The following is a 24873-nucleotide window of genomic DNA, read 5'->3' as shown; positions in this document are numbered from 1 at the left end:
CTATGAGCTCTAAATACATCAAATTCCTATTTTCCGTTGCTAGGCAAGCCCTTGGATGAACTGCATTCAAGTTGCAGAAGGTCATCGCTCAGTTAAACAGGGGCAGAAATGATACCAAACCAATGCATATTATAACTTGTTCAAGCATTTTTCAACTGACTGGCAGAGGAAAATGGTACTTGGTTGAGGGTGACTATTGCTAAGGTGTCACCTACTTATTATACTGACAAATACCAAGAAACAACAACTCAAATATTTCTTTTTTTTTTTTGACAGGTAACTTTATTAATAATGGTCTTGGATTTGTCGCACCTGCTAGGTGCCAGTCTTTTTTCACACTCTGCAAGACTTTCTGAAGAATAAACTAGAAAGGCATAAAGTTAGTTGAAGCTACTAAGACACACATTTGAAGGTGGGTCTATTTTGGACTTTTTTTGTTGTCGTTTATAACAGAAGTTCCCATGAATGTGTGTCAAAAAACTTAAATATATTGAGAAATACAGTAGAAAGACTATATTTACAGTCAATTATAATGGGCACTGCCAACATATCCAATAACAAAAATAAAACAAAAACTTTTTTCATGTTTCTTTCATGCTTTTTTTCACAGAGATTTTTTTAAATATGATTTTGTTTTTTAAAAAATACAATAAGGAAATAATTACATTCTTAATATGAGAACATTATCTTACAACACATAGCCTGGGCCAATTAAGTTGAAAGTGTCTTTAACAAAAAAAATTTATACTAATTTAAGTATTCAACATTTGAAAAATCAAATTGCCACAATTATCTCATAAAAAAACAACAAACAAAAACACCTTTGATCCCCAAAAGTTATGTGTTTTTTTTTTTAAAGCATCACCCATACAAAAACAATTTTACAAAAAAAAGCACCTGGTACAGTAACAGGAATTTGTTCAGGAAGCACAAGTGTAACGTTTTCGTAAAAGACATAGAAATAGTTTAAAATACAAGAGTTTTCCTTTAAATCAAAAGTCATGCTGCTCTATTGCTGACTTTGGTTGGTGATCCTGAAACCGAAAAAATGGTGAAAATACAAGCTCTGTTGCTTTTTATAAAAATTGTGCAGCAATAGTACTATTCAAGAAAACAGAGTTCATTTCACAGCACCAAATGTGGTCTATAGAGAGGTTATTTACCAAGGCTTTTTTGTTTTTCTCTTTTCAAAACCTTGGTGATTATATAGAATAGACATGTCACTGATGCAAATTGTGATGTTACCGATGCACTTACACATTACAGACATAAAATTACAGTACGAGCTGGGTTGGGGGGGGGGGTGGCTTTATGGAGGCTTTGCTGGAGAAAGGGCAAAAGATGCTTAGTTTTGCCAGCAGCCCCTGCTGCAGTAGATGCTATAGGTGCCGAGGGCAACCAGCATCTTTGGCAAAGCAGAAGGCTGCGGCACTAGGGCTTGGGTTGTGTGCACAGCCCCAGTACCATGCGGTTTCTGTTTGCTTGGACAGAAATTTGCACACTTCCATCTCAGGCATGGATTAAAACCTGTCTTTGCCAAGGATTTTTTTTTTTTTTCCCCCATGGGATATAGAGGGTGGAAGATACAATGCCAATATTGGGTAAACAAGACAAGTGATTTGGCTTTTGACTACTCTGCATTACTTGATGCGGGACCACTTCTTAATGGCAACTGTTACTTCATTGCAAACGTTGACTAGAAACCTAATTTGCATCATAAATATGTACAGATATAAATTAAATATTCATTGAAATATACAAATAAATAACTTAATTTGAAATAAAAAGCCTAAATGAACTTACTTTTGCTTCAAATTTGTTTCTGCTAATATTTATGGGAACTTGATACTGTTTAGTCCATAGTCATACAGCATAGAACGTGCCCTCCACTTATAGAGTTAGTAAGTAAGCAGATGACCTAAAAATAATATAGAAAGATCCTGTTTTCAGTGAAAAGCACACTGACGCTTGCTTCCCTACTGTATCTGCATTCCTGCGACACTTTGTACAAAGCCCAGTCCCAAGAAGAAAAGAGCCTTTTCTCATGTTGGGCCCCATTCCTACTCTGCTAAGGTTGATGGGATCCCTGGCACTAACTGCCTTGGGAACAGGACACAGCCCTGTGTCCTAGCAGCTGTCAAGTCTTTCTGACCGATAGCTCTGTGCCTTCAAATCCCACATGCTCCTGCGGGAAGTCCTCTGGCATCCAGCTCAGCTGGGGATCCCAGCGTACCCTTCAGGAGCGACACGCACCTATTCCTAAAGGTAAGAGACAAACTCTAGGCTGGGCCATAAAGGGATGTGATCCTTGATAACTAATGTCTTGCCAGCTCCTGTGTGTTTAATTGCATGTCTTAAGTAATTATCAAGACTCCAGCCCTAACATCTGTGATTATCTCAAAATATGAATAGTAGTTTAATGTTTTTAATTAAAGTAATTTTCTAGTCCTCACAGTCGAGAAGGAAAAAAAAAATACGGAGAATGTGATTGAAGACTCTCCAAAGGCTTAAAAAAACATAGAGAGAAAACCTGAAAGAACCCAACTCATTAAATGTTTCCCCACACACACACACACCTCCTCCTGATTTTTAAAAGCCAATCTTGAGATTTTGAAGGACTCCAGTTGGCAATTTACTGCATGTAGGTTCTCAGGAGTGACATGGATGGAGACAAAAACCAACAGATTTCTATAATTTTACAGACTAAAATGCAAGACGCTGTTTCCTAGTAAAACAGAATGGACTCCTGTCTGAGAAAATCCCCAATTTTTGTACAATTGTTTATAAAAGAATCTTGAAATTATCATCTTTTCAGTCCATCTTCCTCAAAAATAAAAGCTGAGGTCTGAAAAGACAAAGGAAACTAAGTACAGCAGTGTTCTATAACTCAAGTTTAACAATAAGATATAAAAAACAAAACAAGACTGACTGCATATGCTGCTCTGAGTTGCCATCATCTGTTACAGCTGAATTTCATTTATGCTTTCTTTTTCAAAAAGTATAGAAAAGAAGCAGTATCTAAAAATACCTGTTTGCCTTTTAGAAAAACGAGGAACAAGTCATAGTCCGACAAGATGGCCTTTGAAAATGACTGGTGCTTCAGGACAGTAACACAGAGAATGTACTAAAACACATTTTTTTCAAAGTACGGCAGCTTTTTACCTCCCAATGACAAAAGCATCTGTCTAAAAAGTATCCAAAAAAATGCTTCACAGCTGAGTCGCTACATCCCAGGGCCTTGCACCAACCTGCAGGGCAGTGGCACTGAGAGCTCCCGCTGCCCCGGCCAAGCAAGCTGCCTCGCTGCTGTGATTACAGCTCTGCAGTTGTCTTTTGCCACATAACAGCTAACGGCAAAGCGAGGGCTAGCAAGCAAGGCTTTGCTCAGCCACCTCTGTGGCAGACCTTGGAAGTCAGTTTTGACCTGAAGGAGTTACGATTTCACACTGGTCTTCATGTATTTCATGTTTTTTCACGATTTCACACCAGTCTTCGGTGGCGTTCAGGCCATCTGATGCGATGTAATTAACGTTGCTGGTCTGTACCATTCCAGCGAAGTAAACTTTCAACTGCGACTTTATGCTCCTTTTTGTTTACTATGGTTCATTTTGGGGTTTTGGTTTTCATGTTCTTTACCAGTGATGTTGGAAATTAAGAGTTACAGCTACTAAAAAGGGGCACACATAGCTACACAGCAATACAGTAGAGGGAATACAGGCAAATTAGTGCCAAGCTATCATTAACTTAACAGAATTATAAAACCTCTTATGTTGTATCGCTTGATACGACCTTTCAGATGAGTCTTTTGCAGCCTGCGTCTTGGTCCATAATAGGTAAGGCCTTTATGGAAAGTGAGTGGTTTTGCTGTATTTATGTTCCATTCTTCATTTCCCATTCCTGGAAAGGAGGGGGAAAAAAAAAAAGTAATACGGAAAAATGTTAAGAGAAATCAGGGTATTTCACTAATGTCATCAGATGTGCTAAGCCAAAGCCAGCTGAGGTCAGTAACATTTTTCCATTAACTTCCCTGGATCCAGCCTCCTGCCCACAGATCGGTTAGGGGAAGCTGACAAGTATGCCCTGATAGCGTCTGTGCACAGCCCCCACCCCTCCACAACTACACACGGCAACTTTTTTTCTGGTGCAGTGCAAATGCGCCATGTTTGTTTTCTGCAAAGGGGATTAATGGAGCAAATTTGCACACCACAGTTGGTGCAAAGCACTCAGCTGGAGCTGGAGGATGGAGCGGCTGATGTAGCACACAGGTGAGACAGCAGGAAGCACTCGCTGCCTCTCATAGCTGACGACGTGTGATTGCTTAACTATTATTTATTCTTACAATATTAATTTTTTATCTCTCATTCATACTCATCAGTTATTATCTCTAAACAATAAATTTATTATTTATAAGTAATGACCTATTAATTCTTATTAAAATTTTTATATATAGCTAATATATTATGTATATTAATTACTATTATTTATTTTTATTATAAAACTTACGGCAGACACGTTCCTGTGGCTACAAAGGGCAGCTTACTGAGGCAGACTTACAGGCAACGTAAAAAAAAGTTAGTTTACATTGCGTTTGTTTCCAGGATACATAACCCAAGGTGAGCTATTGGCGAGTTAAAGAAATCACTTTGCCTTTCTGTGCCTCGGTTTCCTCACCTGTTAGCTGAGGGCAATGACACTTACCGTCCACAGCAAAGCACGTAATCTATAATGCTTTCATCCATATGTCTCAGAGCAAAGTTTTGCCATGTCTTCTGCCACATAAGTGAAAATCGTGAGATTGCTACAGCTGAACACCCAGTTAAATCAAACTTGTGGCTACTGGGCGATACCTACAGTGCTTCCTAACAGTACACAGGAGCCACAGAGCTGAAGAGAGATGGGCTCAGTTTAGGATGCCCACACTGTACCTGCTCCCCACCCCGCAGCCTTACAGATATCGGGAACTAATGAAGATAGGAAGGAGGTGGCCTCTCGCTGAGTAATCCCCATGGAGCAACGACCCAGCTGTTCCCAGCCAGGCACCGGGGGCCTAATGGATTCCTCTCCCACCTAGCTACTCTGCAGAGATACTCTGTCGGCAGCCTGCTGACTTGGCTCCCAACCTGAATTCCTGAATTTAACACTCATTCCACAACATTTAAGAGCTATGATTGAAAACTATTACTTATGCATGTTAATATCTGTTTCTGCTGCTGAAAGCAGTAACAGCATTAGTTTGGCTAATGCAGCATGAGCACGACACCTCTTCAACCACTGGAGAGCAACAGTAAAGGTCACGATTGGTGGCTGCTTTAGCAATATAAGAAAAAAAAATCTTATATTTTAAAAAGGTAGACTTTTTTTTTTTAATCTTGGGTAGGTCCTCATTTAAATGGTGCTTTTATCAAAATACAGTATCTTTAAAATATTCAGTTTTATACTTGAAATTATGGTAAATCTAAACTAAACACAGTATTGGTAAAAACTAGATTACTTAATAAAGGCTATTAAATATATATTCCCTATGTATATGCTACCAAAGCTCTTAAAGGAAGTCCTTGGCTAAGCAGCTGGAAGGAGATTTTTTTAAACTGTTAAAATAAGCCTTGAAAGAAGTAGCTTCTTTTGCAGGTGCAGCAGGAACTTCTTTGCTTCCATTTCTCCAGCAGGTTCACACTAATAAAAGAATGTTTAAGTCAATATTAACAGCCTGACTGGGAGCTGAGAAACTGGGAGAGCTCCTTTTCTTCTCCAGTTCCTGAACATAAGCAAAATGTAAGCTACTGACGTTCACCAGTCCACCAGTTTTGAAAACAAATCAGAAATAATCACTGAAGTTTCCTTGCTACACATAAAAATTTAGTTTTAGAAATTAATTTGAAATGTGAAATGTTTAAATAATCGGGGGTTTTGTACACCAAGGATATTTGGGCCATTTTACTTCTCTAGGAACGTTAATGCAGAATATTGTTTTCCACGTTTTAACAGTCTCCATTTCCAGCCAAGTAGACATTAACAAAATTGCAATTAAAATGTCTTCTGACTTCTTAAAATATATGCGTTATTACTTTCTAAAAAAATTAAAAGCACATGTTAAAAACCAACAAGTTAAAAAAATCCAAATATATGTATGCATGTATCTGTATATGTATAGTGTATGTTCTGAACAGTCAATCCTCAAACTGCTGCTAGTTCTTAGATTTAACACTAAACCTCTCGCTTCTCTCTCTAGTTCCGTCTTACATCAGTGCATCAGAGAGGAGAGAGATTTTGGTGGAGCAGCTTCTAAACCTGCTGTCTGGGGTGCCCTGCCTGCCCTGCCGGTGCCCCAGGGTGCTGGCATCGCGGCTGCACAGGGCACCCATCGCACCGCAGCTGCTGCCCTGGCGGGGAGCGACACGCTGCTGCGGGACCATTAGCACGACAGTGCCATCAGGGTGGCTGCAAACACAGGGCCGCCTGGTGACATACTCGGCATCCTTTGTGCAAGGAAAGAGCAAGAAGGGAGGCATTCAGTGCATTCAGATACATACTGGGGGAATAAAAAAAATCTGACGTTGTGAATGTTTATACAACTCCCTCATGACATTGGGAGATTGGCCAGCTGCCAAAGAAGCAAGTGCAAGAACAGACGTGCAATCTGTTTCACTCCCACACATTGCACTGACATCCACACAGGGAGAGCCAAGTAAGTTCTGCTGTGGGATACTCACGTGTGACGCCCTTTCCTTAGCCACATCTATAAGGCCTGGGCTCACTCATGACTGCAAAAGGCCAAAAGAGCGGAGAGCCAAATTCCACCCTCACACATGCACAGTTAACTCCCCCTGAAAGCGGTGTGTGCTGCAGATGCATACCTGATGGCAGCCTTTGGCTGCAGCTCCTTGCAAATGGGCTGAGTACAGCCTGGGTTGCACTATCTAATTCAGCAAAATTTCACTCTTAATATTTAGTGCATGAGGTTTTAGGAAAAAGCTGTTAAAGCTGAATTGGATACTTTGAGTTGTTTTTCCCAGGATGGGAATTCATACACTTAGTAGCTCTGTAACCTTTTTGATTAGGCTAATCTTATAGCCCAGATTCCTCTTCAGAAGAGCTTAACTAACCTATTGTGCCATCCAAAGCACAGTGATACCAAGTGGCACAGCAGGGTTTGTCCTGCGTGGTACATGCCGAGCATACAAAACGTACTACAGCTGGAAGGTACTCTTCACACCAAAAATGTCTAGGTTTTTATAGTCCCCTGGTTTCTCCAGCTGTAAAGATTAAATGGCTGGCTTTGCTGTGCCTGTCCAGCATGCAGCACAAAACCACACTCCCTTCTGTAAGGACTGTGCTCTGCTAGGCCACAATCCATGAGTAACACTGTGCTAACGTGTGAATCTAAACCAAAGTGTATCATTGGAGATGGCATCTTTATGAGACAAATAAAGGTATAATTGGAATACACAGATAAGCTTTAGAGCACAAGTCCTTTGTCAGGTTTGAAACACAAGCAGCAAACTTCAAACTTAAATAGAACCAAAACCTATTACACTGAGTTTAATTTAAATGGATCGGGGTAACTAGCGGCAAAAGCAGTTGGAAAGGCTGGAGGAAATGGTTGTAGAAGAAGGGTGAGAAAGCTCTTATATAAGGTATAGCAGAAGAAGAGATTCATGGCCTGGGTAATGTGCAGAGGTTAAAGGGGGGGAAACACAGAGATTAGGATGTGACAGAAAAGCAAATAATTTGTTGAGATTATGATTTTTCAGTGTCTGCTACATTTAGGTGCCAGGCTCATACTCAGCCACTGTAAATGTATATGATCAACGAAGACATGTAATCAAAGTTACTTAAAAAAATCTCTATAATTCATTGTTTTGAAAAAAGGAATGGAATGCATGAAAGACAAATGTCTATGATTATTATTGTCTATAATTACCATTAGCAGTGAACTACTAAATCAACAAAAGCTTGGGCCAAAGATATTACTATCACCCTTGGATACACGCTGCCCACACATGCTTACGTTGGTAGCAGATGTAGCCCAGAGGAATGTTAATGCAAATCCCATTTAAACTAAAGCACAAAAATGAGAAACTTGTAACAATAGAAGAGGACTCAAACTTCAGCCTGGTACTTGTGAGACTAAATTAAATTAATTCAGTTTTTTTGAAGCAAGTTGTGCATTGAGAGTAGGTATTTGCCCAACGCATTGTCAGTTATTATAATGCACAACTATTCTGGTTTTGCACCAGCTGACAAAGATCAGACCCAAAGTTGCTTCAGAACACTTAGTCTAGTGATCCTTTAACCACTTCTCTGCTACACAGATTAGTGTAACTTTATGAATTTTAGATGGACTGTCTACACCACAGACCACTTATCTAGCAAATTAAATCTATAAAGGAACAGAGAAGAACATAGAATGAGTGAGTAGAGTCCAATCTGTCTCCCAAACTATTTACCAAGTCTTCTGCCAAAGCTTCCCCCAAATCAGCAGTATTTATGTAGTAATACAAATAATTTAGATATATTCTTCTTAAGACTAAATTTCACCCACAGAAGCAGCAGGAACCAATCCTTCTCGATCTCTTTTTCTGTCTCTGTCTCTCCACGAGCAAGTAAGATTTTTTTTAAGAAAGTAAGAAAAAGGACAGAAAAAAAAATCTAGACATAAGACTCACCTTTGCTTTTCGAAGGACATGGCCTCGACACGGAGAATTATTTGACGAGGGAGGTCGCTTCAGAGCTGCTGCACTGTTCACAGGTATTGAGCATTCCGTATCACTGGTATCACAACTGGAGATTGGAGAGTTTTCCAAAGTTCGGTGCTTGAAAATCGGAGACTAATGAAGAGTGAAAAGCCTACATTGAGTTTCCTCCAAATAGTCCCACAGGCAATATGTTCTATCTAGATTTAGAACTGCAGGATTTTTTGTTTAAAGAAATCACACCCATAACGATGGATAAATGAAAACAAGGTTAGAACAAAAGTTAGCAAAATAACATGCATCTGTGATGAAAATTAGAGTTCACTTGATGTGATTAAACAATATTGGGTCACCCGGAGGAACTGACACATCCCTCTCTGATCCTTCTGAGGGCTGCTTCTGACACAGAGCTATAGCATAAGCCAGGACTGTCATGCTCCATCGTGAATATGTGAGACGCAGCCCTTGCAAAGGGTGACAGTGACTGATGGGGGACCAGCACAAGCAGGTCTCCACCACTACGTGATGACTTGGTGCATTTAAACCTCCCCGGGATGGAGCAATGTCTCAGTTCATGTACTTCTAAAACCACTGGGGACAATGAGGTGTCAGCTTTTGCACATTATTCTAACACATACTGCCTGTGATCACAGAATGGTCAGGGTTGGAAGGGACCTCTGGAGATCATCTAGTCCAACCCCCTGCTAAAGCAGGTTCTCCTACAGCAGCTTGCACAGGATGGCATCCAGGCAGGTTTTGAATGTCTCCAGAGAAGGAGACTCCACAGCCTCTCTGGGCAGCCTGTTCCAGTGCTCTGTCACCCCCAAAGTAAAGAAGTTCTTCCTCATATTCAGACGGAACTTCTTGCACTGCAGTTTGTGCCCGTTGCCCCCTGTCCAGTCGCTGGGCACCATTGAAAAGAGCCTGGCCCCATTATCCTGACACTTGCCCTTAAGACATTTGTAGACATTGACAAGATCCCCTCTCAGTCTTCTCTCCTCCAGGCTAAACAGCCCCAGCTCCTCAGCCTCTCCTCATCAAGGAGATACTCCAGTCCCCTCACCATCTTTGCAGCCCTCTGCTGGACCCTCTCCTCCATTAGCTCCCTGTCTCTTTTGAACTGGGGAGCCCAGAACTGGAGACAACATTTCAGATGTGGCCTCACCAGGGCAGAGCAGAGGGGGAGGATCAGCTCCCTTGACCTGCTGGCCACGCTTCTCTTAATGCACCCCAGGATGCCACTGGCCTTCCTGGCCACCAGGGCACACTGCTGGCCCATGGGCAACTCACTGCCCACCAGGTCTCCTGGGTCCTTCTCCTCAGCTGCCTTCCAGCAGGTCAGCCCCAGCCTGTGCTGGTGCACGGGGTTGTCCCTCCCCAGGTGCAGGACCCTACACTGGCCTTTGCTGAACTCCATGAGGTTCCTCTCTGCCCAGCTCTCCAGCCTGCCCAGGTCTTACTCCCACATCTACTTGCTCCCTGTGACTGCAGAAAGTACACCAGATGCAGGTGAAGAATAAAATTAACACAGAAAGGCATTTAGTTCTGCTCTAATTTTCTGGGCTTAATAAACCTTTTGAAAACTCCCAGTTCCCACTCATTTTACTGGCCCTGAGAACACAGAGCACTCCCAGCCAACAGTGCTGGGATTTGCCTACCTGTGGGCTTGATGTTCCCGACTTCGGCTCAATAGCCAAGCCCAGTGTGATGCCACCAGCCAAGGCTTTCTTAAGGCTCTCCTTCACCTCGGTCAGTTCTAGCTCCAGGTTTACACGCTCAGCCTCCTTCTGCTTACACTCCTCTTCCAACTTCTTTAACTTGTCTTCAAGAATCACTTGGGTTTTCCTGCCTGTCATCCACAGCAATGTGGATTAATAAAAACAATATAATAAGATTAGTAAAATAAAATTAAACTTTCAATAAGAAGTTTAAATTGACACAGAAAATATTTTCTCTTAAAAACGTAAGGATCCAAAGTCTCCAAAAGTCTCCAAAAATCAGTGACATCACAAAAAAGTACTTTGGAAAAAGCTTTTTTCATGTAAAAAGTTTAGCAACAGAAATAAAATATTTTCTTTCAGGTGCCTCCCCAACGTTTCTAGTCTAGTTTCATATCAGTACTTGTTTTGTTATTTTTCCATGTCATGAAAACCAGTCACAACAAAATTATTCCCGTATTCTGCTTGTCTGAAGTCCCCATCAGTGTCATTTCAAAGGTGTGTGTATACATACACACGCACATATATATAAAATCTATTACATATATATATAAATATAAATAAATATATATTTGTATTTTATATCTATACAGAAAGAAAATACAGGCATTACAGAGTACTGTTTAACATCAAAACCAAAACCCATGTAGTGGCATGTCTTCAGCACAGATTACAAAGCTATCAGGATAACTAAGCCTACCCAGGGCAGAATCCAGCACAAAAAAGCACCTCATACCAGCATTGACTTCAATGGCAGCACGCAGATCTTTTCTTTCTTTTCGAAGCTGGGCCAGCCTATTCCGGAGTGCTTCCTTCCTCTTCAGCAGCTCTTCCTCTTTGCTCTGTAATCTCTTTGCATCTGCCTCTACACGATTCTTGCCATATTTGTACTGTTCCGCATCTGTATGTATTGGGTTGTAGTTATTTGTGTTAAAATTAATAGTAAAACTCTAAACTATTCCCTGAGACTGAACATCACACGAAGCATGTCGCAGTTTGAGAAATCCGTTTGCAATCCCTTTCACACTGGCTTTTTCTCAAGCTCCATGATTCCTGCTGAGTTCTGCAGCACAGCTGCAGAAATTATACGGGGTAGGCAGTTTGTTCTCTACATTCATACGGGGAAAATGAGAAATACCAGTTACCTTATAGTACATTGGTTTTGAAAAATGGCCTTGCCTTTCAGTATAGTTCAGAGGAAGGAAACGAGGCTCCTCTTTAGCTCTGAACCTTTGATTTTTAATTGGAAAGGGTCAGAGGAAAAAATACCAGTTTGCCTTTTGGCCTGGTTTCCATTCCTACTTCAAGTGCTTAAAGCACATGTCTTTTCTCACCTGACATAAGAGAATACAAAGTTGTTGATTGGCGTTTTTTTGATACTCAAGAGCTTTCTTTTTCTTTTTATAATTTCCCATATAAATGCTTCAATTTCATGGTTCACATGTACCTGTGGTCTAATTTATATCACAGCCCGCTCTATACCTGTGCTCCAGTTGCAGACTCAAAGAAAATAGTTCCGCCAACAGATCACTTTGTCTTGTCTGCAAATCTGAAGGCAAACTCAAGGATACTGAATCATTCCTGACAAACAGTTGACAAACCAGTTTTACTCAGCCTTTAGTAACCAAGATGCCCTTACTCCCACAACTATCTATTCCAGTACTAACTGACCTGGGTTAGAAAGACACATACTTTTTTCCTAAGTCTAACCCAAATTTCTCTTGTTGCCATTAAATCCATGACTTCTTAAAAATTCACCATGGTGTTAAAAACCCCACATTAGCTCCTTCTCTAGAAGAAGCTGTGCTTTTGACTCCATATTTAAAAACCACAATTATAGCTATTTTTTGCCTGTTCTTCTTTACACAAAGTAATCCCTGCTCCGGATTTCCTAGAGGCAATCCACCTGCACAGATCTTCTTTCTGAATGTGCCACTCACCAGCTGAAATCTCCTCTCTCTGAGGAAGCTTTTGAGCTGTGTGGTTGTCTTCATTATTTTATCATGCCTTTTTCATTAGTGACAAGAGTAAGTCCACTTTTGAGTAACATAATGCTCTCCTGTCTTTCCCAGCTCCTCATCTTCCTCTTCTAACAGGACTACAGAATTACTCTCTGCCCCAAATGAAGAATTGTTACCCTTTTCTTTTCCTGCTGCCCTCGTGACTTTGCAGGCATGGGTCCACATTTCACATTTATTGTTCTCCATATGATAGCCTTTTACCTTGTGGCACAGCTGGAGTACCGAGTCACCAGCGCACACCACATCTCCTATTTAAAGCCTTGGTGGGCCTCTCCTGCTCAGCCTCTCAGCCACAGAAGAACCACAGTGGTTCTTCACCTTGTCTGCTATGACAGCAGCTATTTTGGGTATCCTCATGACTCCACTCACAGCGAGGCAGCAGTAAGGAGAGATACTTACTGGACGTGGTGCGCTTCACACATGACACTGATTCCGATTTCTTCGGCTGGCTATTTAAAGCTCTCCCTTTTCCACTGATGCCATTAGCAGTCGCAGGAGGCTTCTTGCCTTTGAACTGTTTGAAAACAAAAGTGCAAATGGGCTTCAGCTATTCCTGCACCACTGGCACTATAGTCACCCTTTCATCAAGGGCAAAGCCTGACAAAAAGCCATCTGCTCGGAGAGCCTTTATATAGCGCATCGATCCGAGCTGGAGACAGTGCTGCCTCCAAGGATGTCACCTCCGAGAGCTGCCTACTCAGCAGCAGCCATGCTGGCAATCACAGGGTAACAAGGGGATGAACCTTGTTATGTATGCTATACCTAGAGTATGGACCATCTCTGGTGGCATCACCGTCTCCAAGTTATTTAAAACTCTGGCATTTACTGCATTAAGCAAGCCATTGTGAGGCAGAAAAGTTGCACCTATGAGTAATTTTATACAGTAAATATTCGTGAAACACATGTTTGTCAGAGTTAATTTCATAAGAAAAAACCAACAGGGTCTGCCACACAAAAATTCAACACTTTCTTATTTACTGTAAGACCTTGCAATTCTTGTGGTGCCTAGATTTTATTTTTTTTTACAATATAATTATCACATATTTTTAAATGTTAGGACTCAACGTATTATTTCCTCTAAATACAATCTCTAATAATTAATTTAAAAGAAGCTAATAATTAAAAGCTTTTCTTACTTAAAAACCCCTCTCATAATGGCCAGACAGGCTCACACGATTACCAGAAACAGCACATTTCATGTCCAAGGGGTTTCCATTTAGGGGGCTCCCTGCAACGAGCCGAACCCTGGGAAGAGCAACGCTGCCCTGCCCAGCCGCAGCGTGCCCATGGCGGGTGCCTGAGCTGAGCACGGGGCGTACACGTGCCACGCTCTGCTCAGCTGCTTCCGAACGCTTCTGAGGGCTGAACTGGGAGTACACCGAGAAGCCTGCTTCTGCAGTCATCAGGGCAGTTTATTGCTCAGGTCCACCTCCTATTCTGCAGCTTCACTGAATGCCAATATTCCAATAGGAAGTTTCTGTAAGCGTTATGTGAGCTAACACGCAATACGTACAAATTTACATACATATATACATATATACAAATAATACCTTATATACGAGGGAAACACCTAACTGTTCCATTCCAGATCAGATTGAAAACCACTCATCTTTGTGATACATTCACAGGCTTATGCCAACAACCAGCTTTCAGAGACTGGCTCCAGGCTTCGGAGAAGGCTCCTGGTGTGGCTGTGAGCCACCTTGCTCTGCCCCCCTGCTGGGGTCTGACCCCGCTGCTGAGGCTGAGCACACAGGATTTTGCCTGCTTCCCATTTCAGTTGAGGTCCAAAAGCCCGAGGCCGTTCTCAGAAAGCAGCACAGACATAGGCTTAGGTGGTTTTCAGTGTAAGCAAACACCAGGCAGTAATTTAAATATGGTGTATACACACTATCTACAATATAGAATATCCTTTAGTGTACATATATATATATATATATATAATGATATATTTGTATAGTCACAAGGTATATATAACCATAGTATACACAACATACAGGTTCGTAAATTTCTAGAGAGGCAAATTTGCTGTCACAGCCAGGTCATATTTCACTTTGTTGTATTTTGTTGGGTTTTTTAAAGTTTTTAAAACAACTCACTGCCTAAGGAGACAGAAGGCAGCTAGATACACATTCAGGTTAAGTTTGGAAGGTCTATTTTTTTTGTTATTATCCACAATCTGTAAATCATCAAGAACTTGTGGGGAAAGCCCTTCCCAGGTATCAATACTTCCACATCAGGATTTACAACTTAGCAAACCTGTTGCATTTGCAGGGGCTCCTGACTAAACTCCAAGCACTTCAGTACTAACTCTAAGAGACTGAACAGGCCATGGCCCTTAGGATAATAATCAGATAAACAGAACAGCCACAAAATAAAAAGCTTTGTAAAGTATTAAACAGTACAGTACCTGCGAGCCAGATCCCCTCCCCACCGTAGAGGTATTAGTGACAGACTGAGCAGAAGACAGACTGGATGAGACAGGGTATTTGTAATGGTTAGAGGAGAGTTTGTCAGTAGATAACCTATTGGGTTTTCTGTCAGCTGGCGGATAGCGCGCAAAGATTTTTGGAGACGGCAAGTTATCGTACAGGCCTGCATTATCATAAAGCATTTCTTCTCCAATGTTCCTGCTACGAGAAGGAAAGCCATCTTCTGGTTCCCACTGCAACACATACACTTTGGCAGTTAGTAAACGACAGACCATGCAGAACCTCCCAACTGAAATTAAAACACTAGTACTTCTTTTGACCGTAGCAAGAGCACATGCTTGCTGCTTACACTTGAGTCAAACTATTTAGAAAGTGGGGGAGGACACAGCGTGGAAAAGCATTGCGCTACATGGCTCATAGCCTCAGTCCCGGGCATCTTCCGCAGCATGAGCAAACCAGTACTACCCCACCGCCCTTGTTGTTCCACAGCCTGCAGCTTCAGTTGTTAGCTCGAGCACCGAGGGGGCACAAGCAGACTGTGTTAACGGGGGATACTCACAGGCTACACAGATGAATCTGTGGGATTACATCTGGTTCATGAGTTGTTAAAAGTAATATGGCCTAACAATTAGCAGAAGCCAAGAGGTTTTATTTTCTTTCTTTCTCCAGGCTATATATCTTTCCAGTGAATACCAGCTGTTGGTATGCTAGCATTACATTTTATTTGCTGGAGAATTATTCTGAGCTAACTAGCTAAAATAGCTACAGGCCATTCCTTTTTTTTTTTTCTTTCTTTTCAGAAAAATGGAAAGCTCAACAACAATACTCCAGTGATTCATTCAATTAATCTTAAAAGAAACCAACCTGGTTGCCAAATATCCTTCCTTAATCCATCCTGGTTGTGGCAGTACACTGCTTATACAAAGGCATAAGTGCATCCAAGAACTATACACACAGACTACTCACCACACATGTGGTCGCCTGTTGTTCCCAAGAGGGGCTTTCTACTATCTTTCTGACATTACTAAGACATGATGGAAGACTGAACTTGCAGTCTACTTCACACTTCAAAACTCTGAATTTCTCTTGAGCTCAGCTTTAGTGGGGGCCTTTATGAAGCAGCCCACTTTAAAAGCTGACACAGGCTGCAGCTCCCCTGTAAATCTTCCCGAGGATCATGTATTACTATGGGTTAACAGCCACTAATTGTTAAACCCTATTACACATCTGCCTACAATCAGCTCTGCAATTTATGAAGATGGAAGCAACCACTGTGGTTCTCCTTTGGGATAAACAGTACCCTCTGTCATGGGGAATGCAGCCCCAGGGACTGAGAAGTGTTTGGGTGTTGTTTACTTTCCAACGGACACCAAAAAGTGCTGGTGTAACCAAGTCTTTAATTTTGCCAGGTCCAATGTGATCTAAAAAATACCCCCTCAAGTGAGTATTATATTCAAGGACTTGGCAACAAATCATCAACAGGCAACTGCTTTCTAAATGCACATTGGCTCACATGCAGGTTAATGTAAACAATATGTCCCACACCCCTAGTACTCTGTAGGTGTGAGAGAAGTTTGCAGCCCCCAGTCAAAAAAAAAAAAATAGGAGTTCATTTGGAAACTGCCCAGTGGGGCTTTTTAGATAATACAATTTTCAGATGTCCACGCATTTAACACATGCAAACCATTTGCTCTGTGCAAATTCAATTCTTACCGATCCATTTATGCAGGGAACATCATCATAATGAAGTGCCATTCCACTCGGACAGGCGTAGCCATTGGCAGTGCTTCCCCGATACGGATTTGTAGATATAACTCGCCTGTTCATGAAACTGAATAAAGCAAAATAAAGATAATAAAAAACAGTGCTTGAACCTAAGTCTCAATGACGATTCAGTGGTATGTTCCCTGCATCTGGTTATGTAGCCTGGAAGCACATATCTTCTCGCTTTCTATGGGACAGTTTTCCTTCTTTTGCTATTCATATGTTGCTGCTAGCAGCCAATATTACAACATATGTTCCTGCACTCAGTTCTTACAGTGGGGATACAAGTGTGTGAAAGCCAGGAGGGCAACAGCTGTAACTGCTCAGTGGCATGTTTACATGGGAACCTGCTGATCTGTGTTATAAACCAGCTTGCCCATGTCCCATAAAAGTTCCCTTGTTGTCTGCATCAGGGAGAAGCAGGTGTTTCTGGGTGCGTGCGTGCCAGGGGGGGAGGGGGGAGGCAAACTTAGGAATCGGGAGAAACAAGAATCAAATTCAGCAAAAATTTGGGGAAAATGGGAGTGGAACCTTGATGAAATCTAAGTTAACATATTTATCAAAATTGGCTGAGTAATTACTTTCTCAAAACCTGGGATTTTTTGTTTTCCGCATCAGAACTTTGGCTGGGTAGAGCATGCACAATGACACTATGCTTCCCAACTCTGTCTGGGTAATTGTGCACGCAAATAATCTGTACGCTCATTCTTGCTCTATTGCAGACAGTGGATCTGAGTTCTTTGGAAACTTCAAAAGGGGTAGATTTTTTCTTTCAATTTAAATCCTCCCCTACACCACCACCACCATGACCATCACCCTCATAGCTTGTTCTACTGGAATTCTGCAGAACATGTGCAAGATACCATGGACTACAATGGGCTTGCAAAGATGTAACAGTGCAGAAAATGGCAGAATCATGCCCAATAACTGTAACGACCCCAAGGAGAGTTTTTCTTTGTATCAACCACTGAAATTGAATGAGGTATAGGGCGAGATCCCAAATAATTCCTATAGCTTCAGGTGTACATGCCTGGGAAAACAAAGCTTTCCATCCCAAACAATGGAACTATTCAGACTCTGTGCTGACACTCACAAAATATGATAAAGCCCTACTAAACCAGAGAGGGTCTTCTGTAGTGCTGGCCGGAGCTCAAGAATGCTGTGGTTTCAACAGTTGCTTTCTTTTGGCTTTGGAACAACATGGAGTCCCTTCAATTTCTTATTCAGAGGGAGACAGACCTCATCCAACTGTGGCTCACCTGAGCTGCAGGAGACCTGGGCTCACAGGAGGGACGAGTGTGCCCAGTTCAATGTGAACCTTTCAGGGCAGTGCAGGGGTGGAATAACTTTTCTTACTTCAAACAAGCAAACAACCAAAAGCCCAAGATCAATTCCATGACAAAAAATGTTTTAAATTTTATCATATCTCACACTTCACTAGACATTATTAAAGGGCTGCTGTTTTTCACTGCTCCCCTTAATGGAAAGCATTCGTCAAGTGTTTCTGGTTAGCCTGAAGGTCTGCATTTGGAGTCATTACTGTATATCTTTCTATTTAAGTAGTTTCAATGAAAGGGATGTATAATAACCATGTCTGAAAACTGGGGTACTCAATAATGACATCTGATGCACCTGTAGTAACTATTTCCACAACCAAAGGAAGCCAAGATTCATCTGCAAACACTTCATAAGCATTATTTCACTAAGCCTCATTAATCCTGTTTACAGATGCATCCATGTAAGTTAACTGTATTCTGAAAATGCTAAATGGGAAAGGAAATAAGAGAAAACCTACTTAGAAGCACTTTTAATTCAGCCTTTCCTAGATGCCTAATGGTTTAGATGAAGAAAATTGATGGAACTCTTCATGAAGAGCCTATCGTTATGCAAAGCATCAGTCTCAGGAAACGATTAACCAATAATCCAAAGTAACTGCATGATAATCAAAGCTTTAATGATAATTGCAGTTAATTTGGAATACTGATACTCATTCCATAAGGGGCAACAATAGTATTTTATTAACACTTAAGTATCACTGTAATTTCTCTTCATTTTCTAGAAGCAGCTGAAAAATCAGCAGACACCTACTCTAGTTGCTTATCGACAAGCTCTTACAGTTTTTTAAAGATACCCAATGAATGTTAACTAATTCTTAATAGGGGAATTCTGCTATTTTGCAATTTGTTTGACATTCCTTTCTTACATGTGGTCTAGTTGCATATGTTTTTTTCACTTGGCTCCAATTAATATCACATTTGTTCAGAAAAGGAAAGCCACACAGTATTCAGGGGGACAAGGTTTCTATTCTATTTCTTTCTTAAATGTGGTTGATGTTCGATGCTGACTGAAGCAAAAATACCCATCAACACAGGATAAACCTTTTGAGCCCTATTAACTTCAAAACAAATATTAACATTAGTCTGTAAACTAAGGGCATTTTGATTCTATCAAAATTATCTGGTCTTCACAAAGCTGGGTTTGTGGTAACACTGAATCACTTTGATTTCTACCAGAAGTCATTCAAACCAGATCCTGAATGAAGCTGCATCATTTCCCTCATTAAAGCTCTCTTAATACTTTGCTAATGGCAGGAGATTCTTCTTTTGGAAAACTCTGAAGGTTTTGCCTTTTTTTTTTCTTTTTTTCATTTTCAGTTTATTTTAAGTTATAATGGGCGGATGGGGTCTAATTCTTTAATGTATTAAGTCACACAAATTCCAAATTTGTGTGGGGAGTCTCATTTTGCAGTGAGATGAGGGATGACGCCTTTGCCAGCTGTCTTCTCAGGCCACCCGCTTTCTGACCACGGGAAACCATGGGAACATCTGCAGCAGGGCATCCCGCCTGTCCCAGCTGTTCCATCACTCCCGTGTCTAAACCATCCTGTCTAGCCAAGGAAAAATGACAGTCTTACCCCACCAAAGACTGCTTTAATGCCTAAACTGATTTGAATACGTCAAACAGTATATATGCTAAGCATGCATTACTTTTCTTAGCACAGGAACAGTAATGGGGAATTCACTGTACTGATTTCTGTGCTGGGCCATAGACAACTTCCCAGTTTCCACCTCCTAAATTAAAACCCAGAAATTAATTGGACTGGTGTGAGCTTGATGAATTTTTAATTAATCATAAAGAACTTGAGAAGGAAACACTGAGAATGTGACTATCCAAGATAAATCCACTATACATTTTTAGTGTACGGCACGTATTGGCCAATATATACTGTATATATTGGCTACATGTACAGCAAATACAGCCAATAGATAAATGTGAACTACATAGCTGTATAGCTCAGCATATTTGTTCTAAGTCACCAGGTAAAATAAAAGATTAAAATATAGCATTTGATACAAGATTTACTGAAAAAAATGAGTAAAGATTTGAGTAAAGTTGCATAGTGTCTGCATCTTTTACAGAACTCAGCAGGATGCCAACATGATAATCATAAACACAATCTAACATGCTGCAGCACTTCAGAAGTTCAATATCTTGGCAAAGAGGGAGGTGGATTTTGATAAGCTGTCTTGGCACTAGAGTTAAAATACAGATACAAATTCTCAGAGCACTGGAAACACCCGGGTAGCTGAATGCCTCTCACCAGAAGGTCTGTTTTGCAGCCTGGATGACGCTTGCCGTCATTTCCACGTCAATGTAGTCATAATGCAGAGCCCCAGGGTCTGTTGAAGATCCCGTTTCCGCCAGCAAAATTCCTATCCATCTTCCCATGTCTTCGGAGGAGGATGCCTGTGAGGAGAGGGCAAGAACGTTATGTCAGTTCTTTGCTCTGCCAGTGAGCTGAGCATTACTGCAAAACAGCACATTCCTCTTGGCTGACAAGAGGCTCTGGTTTCTCTCTGCTGAACTCCTAAAAACCTCAGCGATTCTTGTTAAATCTGCTTTGCTAGGAGTGCACTTTAAATAAGCTATGTGTTCATCAGCTATGATGTAATACAAAGTGGGCAATCTCCAAAAAAGGAAAAAAAAATTGTTTAAAGCTAGTGGATTTAGATTCAAGTCATGCTTATTTTAGGCTTCAGAAAATTTTAAGCTGTAATAGAATTATTTTCCTGTGCTAGGCTGGGGGATTTTAGTTAGCATGACTCCTGAGAAGAAAACCGTCAGTCACAAGTAGAAATGAGAATGAAATAAAAGAGAGAATGGAATAGCAGAAGAGATTTTAATGTTGTGATTTTTTTTAATCCCACTAAATTTGTCTAGATGATGGCATTCATTTTCATAACGGCACAAGTAAAAACATGAATACTATTAAAATAGTTTTAAATTTTTCACATTTGGCTTTAAGTCACAAATTGCAAAGTTAAAAAGTAGCAAAATAAATAATGGAAAAATAGTGGGAAGAGAAAACCGTGCTGTTTCTAAATTTCTTGATCTTTTTAAATATTTCCTTTCCTTTCACAATTCCTTGAGCTGCTATCTATTTTTTCAGCCGCTCTGAACTGCTCACATGTAACAGGCCTGGCTGCAAGGGCAGGAGACTAGTGCAACCTGCAGCTGGAAACCCAAAGTGGTCAAAGTATCTGCGATACCACTGAAAGCAAAAGGTTGCCTCCTCCCACATCTTCATTACATTTGGCTTTAAGTATCTTCTAATTTCAAAATATGATTAAAACAGCCCCTCAAAAACATCCTGACCCACCTAACAGCTGAAAGTATGCCCTTCGTAATGTGAGGAGTGTGCCAGTGCGTACACGTGCACTCTGGCAAGAGCCACACCAGGTTGCTGGCACGCTGTTTTCTAACTGCAGAACTGCCTTAATATGGACACAGAGCGAGCAAAAGGAGTTGACATAAGTAGCAGACAAATGAGTTAAGAGGTCTAGAGTTCCCATCAACAGTGGTCCAGTATTTAATTATTGATAAGTTATTTACCCCAAGTAATTACATCCCTGATGTAAAAGTGTGCCTAGAGAATGAGCAGGGATATTTTAGTAGCAGGTCAAGGGAAGGTCAGTATAGAGAAAAGCATCTTACTGAGAAGATTTCTGAACGGCATTAAATCTCAGTTTTCTCTTTGCCTACAACTCTTAGTATTTCTTTTGTCCTTGCAGTATTTACTATCCAGTTCTGCAGTAATATTATTCCAAAGCCTTTTTGAATGGCCAGGGTGTATGAAACTGCTTCCCTAATTTAGCTTGTGGGTGTTCCCGCAAACCATAGTCATTAGCAAACACCGCACCTCAAGCACAGCGACCTCCTGCCCGTTCCGGAGCAGGCGGAAGGTTAGGGGATGCTTCGAATCCAGTCCCAGGATGACTTCACAGCCACGGAGAGGGATAGAAACAATATGTGTCTTCAGATCTGTCCTGTCCTTGTGGAAAATGAGTTTATTATCTTTCACTCTGCACCAGCGCTCACGCCAACGGTTATTTGAGAGCACGTTAAGATATCCTGCAATAAAATGAAACATGAGATATTTTACTCCTGATTTTTTTTTAAGAAAAAAAAAAACAACCACCCAACAACTTAAACAATTAACAACTTGTTGCTCTTATAACAGATGGATTTTAGGGAGACAAGTAAATGACCCTGCCTCACTTCTTTTCCTGAAAACTTTTTCTGTGTCAATAACCTGGAAGAAAGCATAAAATTATGTGATCCTGCTCATGTGCAAATGGCTGCTCTGTGTTAGTCACTGCAGTAGCTGCATGAGCAGGAGCACACCGATCCCCAAGACTTTAGTAAGAACGGGAGAGGGACAGTGATAAAAAGGTATGTACATAGCCCATGTGATCACACCGAAGACCCACCTTTGCCATGTGTAATGGCTTTGATAACTGTGACTGACCAAAATTTTCTCAGGAAAATCACAGCTCATATGATGTAATTAGGTGATGAGCTACCTTCTGTAGCATCCAAAGTCAGTGTTCTAAAGACCTACTAAGCACTGATGTTATATGGTGTAATCTAATTTGGTTTGCAACACATTTAAAGCAGAATTTAAAAGACTGCCACTGATGCCAATAAAAATAAAATTCATATTGGTTTAAAATTCAAGAAGCAAATGTATGTGAAATTTAGCTAAACTTCAAGACAAAAGTTTAAACAAATATTTTTATATTTTCCTAGGGACAATATAGTACCCTTCAACAAATCAAAATTTCATGAACAAATTGCCATGAAAAAAATCCCACTTTTCTTATCATGCTTTATATCAGATACAGTGTTCAGGCATATAATATCATTAAATAGGCAGTGGTTTGTGTTTTTCCTTCTCTGTCCCATAGCAACAACCATTCCAGACTCAAACCTTAAATCAAGACAATATCCAGTTTCCTTGCCTTATTTAGTTTGGGAATGGAAAAAAAAATAAAAATACTCTTTTACTTTTGCTTCCACATTACAAACAGTACATGAATTCATCATGCTGCCACTTCCAAACAGGCTATGAGGAGGAAAACAAATGGTATCTTGCAAAGGCCAGAATTTATGTATAAAAATTGTCTTCTGTCTCAGGTCTGATTTTCATTTAATCCTGTTGGATAGCTATCTCTTTGGTTTTCATTAAAACTATGACTTATCATTAATTTTTCTGGGTTTCCCTTCCAACATTATGGTTCCAATGTCAAAGCTTGATCCAACAGGATACAGCAGATCAGAATTGTGCGCATCTTGGAAGGTGCCATGAAAAAAGGAGGATGTGCACAATCCTCTGATTTTGGCTCCTTGTGACGATCACACTCTTCAGCTCTTCTCCCTCCCCCTGTAACAAAACCCTGTATAGCTGTGCATTATACTAATCCCTAGAAATGGAAAACTCTTCACATGCAAGCCAGCTGGCTTGTTTTAGAGTGAAAATCCTTTATTTTCACAGTACTTGTTTTTCCCCTCTTCTCCCAGCGCACCTCTCAGAAAAGCTCTTCCAAACCCTCCTGCTTCAAGCTAAGCAAGATCCCATGCTTTACACTTTTCCTCCCACCTATCCCCACTTAAACCTTCAACAGCTGACATGACCAAAACGCCTTCAGTGTGTTCCCAGCTCAAGCATTGGCAATTCAGCTTAACCCAGGCAAAGACCGGCCACGTTGCTAGCAGGAGCTCTGCCATGACCCTGAGTGCAGGTGGGTTTAGTTTCCACCCTAGCTGGGTGTCCCCTGCAGCTCCGCTGGGCTTCTCCCTTTGTTATTGGGAGGCAGAGCCTCCTAAAGCATTAAAGCCTTCACCTATGGAACAGCCTCCCTGAGGGCATTGAACTGAGTCAAATTTCTGGTGGTGAGAAACTCCTTCTGCAAAGACTTCCTGCGATGACCAAAGCCTAGACAGGCTTAGGTATCTTCCTGCAAAATCTGCAAGCAGTGTTGAGTAGAGCCAAATGAAGGCAATAGTAATGGCTATATTTATGTCTATACCTCAAAAACTGATAGAAATAGTAGGAATTAGATTGTACAGCTGTGGTTAACATCTCACATAATACAGAATAATCAACCGAGTATGAGAGCCCGGAAGTTTGAGTTTTTATGGAAGCCAGATGCTTCAGACAATGCATCTGGCTGGACACAGCTTTTCCCAGCTGTTCTTTTGGTTGATAAATCACATCTGTACTTAGCTGATGTATAGACATATATACACACACTTATTTAATCAAAAATTGCTTATGTGAATGACTCCCAAAGTGTGACTTGAGAGCCACCTGTGATCTATGAAGTTCTCACTGGTGGTCCATGGATCTGCTTCTTTCACATTGGGCAAACATCTATCACACTTCATGCAGTTCTGCCAGCTGCTGCCTAATCACCTATTTTGGGGTTTCCCAAAGTTTTCCTAGTCAATTGAAGGGGAAAAGGCAAATCCAAATTCAGAATCTGGTGCAACTGCTTCACAGCTTTCTTTCTATGGAAGTTTTTTTTTGGAAGGGATTGGGAGAAGCGTGTGTTCAGCCTTATTCACATATGGAAGTGTTACCTAATACTGGAGCACCAAAAGGCAAACAGGAGAATGTAAATACATGGCATTGTTTGAAAATACCAGAGCTGTGAGGACATCAGCTAAGTGCATTGCATGAAGTCCTAAATTGTAAGCAAACTAACAACTAAGATACAAAACATAAGCATTTTCTGCATGCCTTTTTATATATTTCCTTGGTGCTGCCAAGCACTATAGCTGTCATATGGAATGATCAACATTAGAAGGTAAAATAGCTTATTAGAAATTTGTTACTTCATTCAGGATTTGCCCAATATTTTGCTTACTTTAGGAACCACATTTTAACTCAAATTACTTTAGA

General features: G+C 40.9%; 1 protein-coding gene across 6 annotated transcripts in view; it reads right to left on the bottom strand.

Moving 5' to 3' along the window:
- Positions 1-259: 259 nt before the first annotated feature.
- AFAP1 (actin filament associated protein 1) overlaps positions 260-24873 on the bottom strand; it is a 121540-nt gene continuing 96926 nt past the window's right edge. For 3 of the 6 annotated variants that reach the window (XM_055718174.1, XM_055718162.1, XM_005433141.3), the window contains exons 10-18: positions 21829-22040; positions 20230-20375; positions 16578-16695; positions 14843-15097; positions 12832-12946; positions 11148-11312; positions 10352-10542; positions 8667-8828; positions 260-3897 (exon numbers count right to left, since the gene is read on the bottom strand). In XM_055718174.1, coding sequence (XP_055574149.1) covers positions 3871-3897; positions 8667-8828; positions 10352-10542; positions 11148-11312; positions 12832-12946; positions 14843-15097; positions 16578-16695; positions 20230-20375; positions 21829-22040 — 1391 coding nt within the window. In that variant the 3' untranslated portion in view covers positions 260-3870. The remainder of the gene's footprint in view (positions 3898-8666; positions 8829-10351; positions 10543-11147; positions 11313-12831; positions 12947-14842; positions 15098-16577; positions 16696-20229; positions 20376-21828; positions 22041-24873) is intronic. The other 3 variants (XM_055718195.1, XM_055718182.1, XM_005433142.3) reach the window with 1 other exon arrangement.

The sequence above is a fragment of the Falco cherrug genome, chromosome 1, assembly GCF_023634085.1.
Source record: "Falco cherrug isolate bFalChe1 chromosome 1, bFalChe1.pri, whole genome shotgun sequence".
In the NCBI taxonomy this organism is placed as follows: Eukaryota; Metazoa; Chordata; class Aves; order Falconiformes; family Falconidae; genus Falco; species Falco cherrug.
The sequence above is the reverse complement of the archived record's forward strand: the minus strand, read 5'-3'. Positions and strand labels throughout refer to the sequence as shown.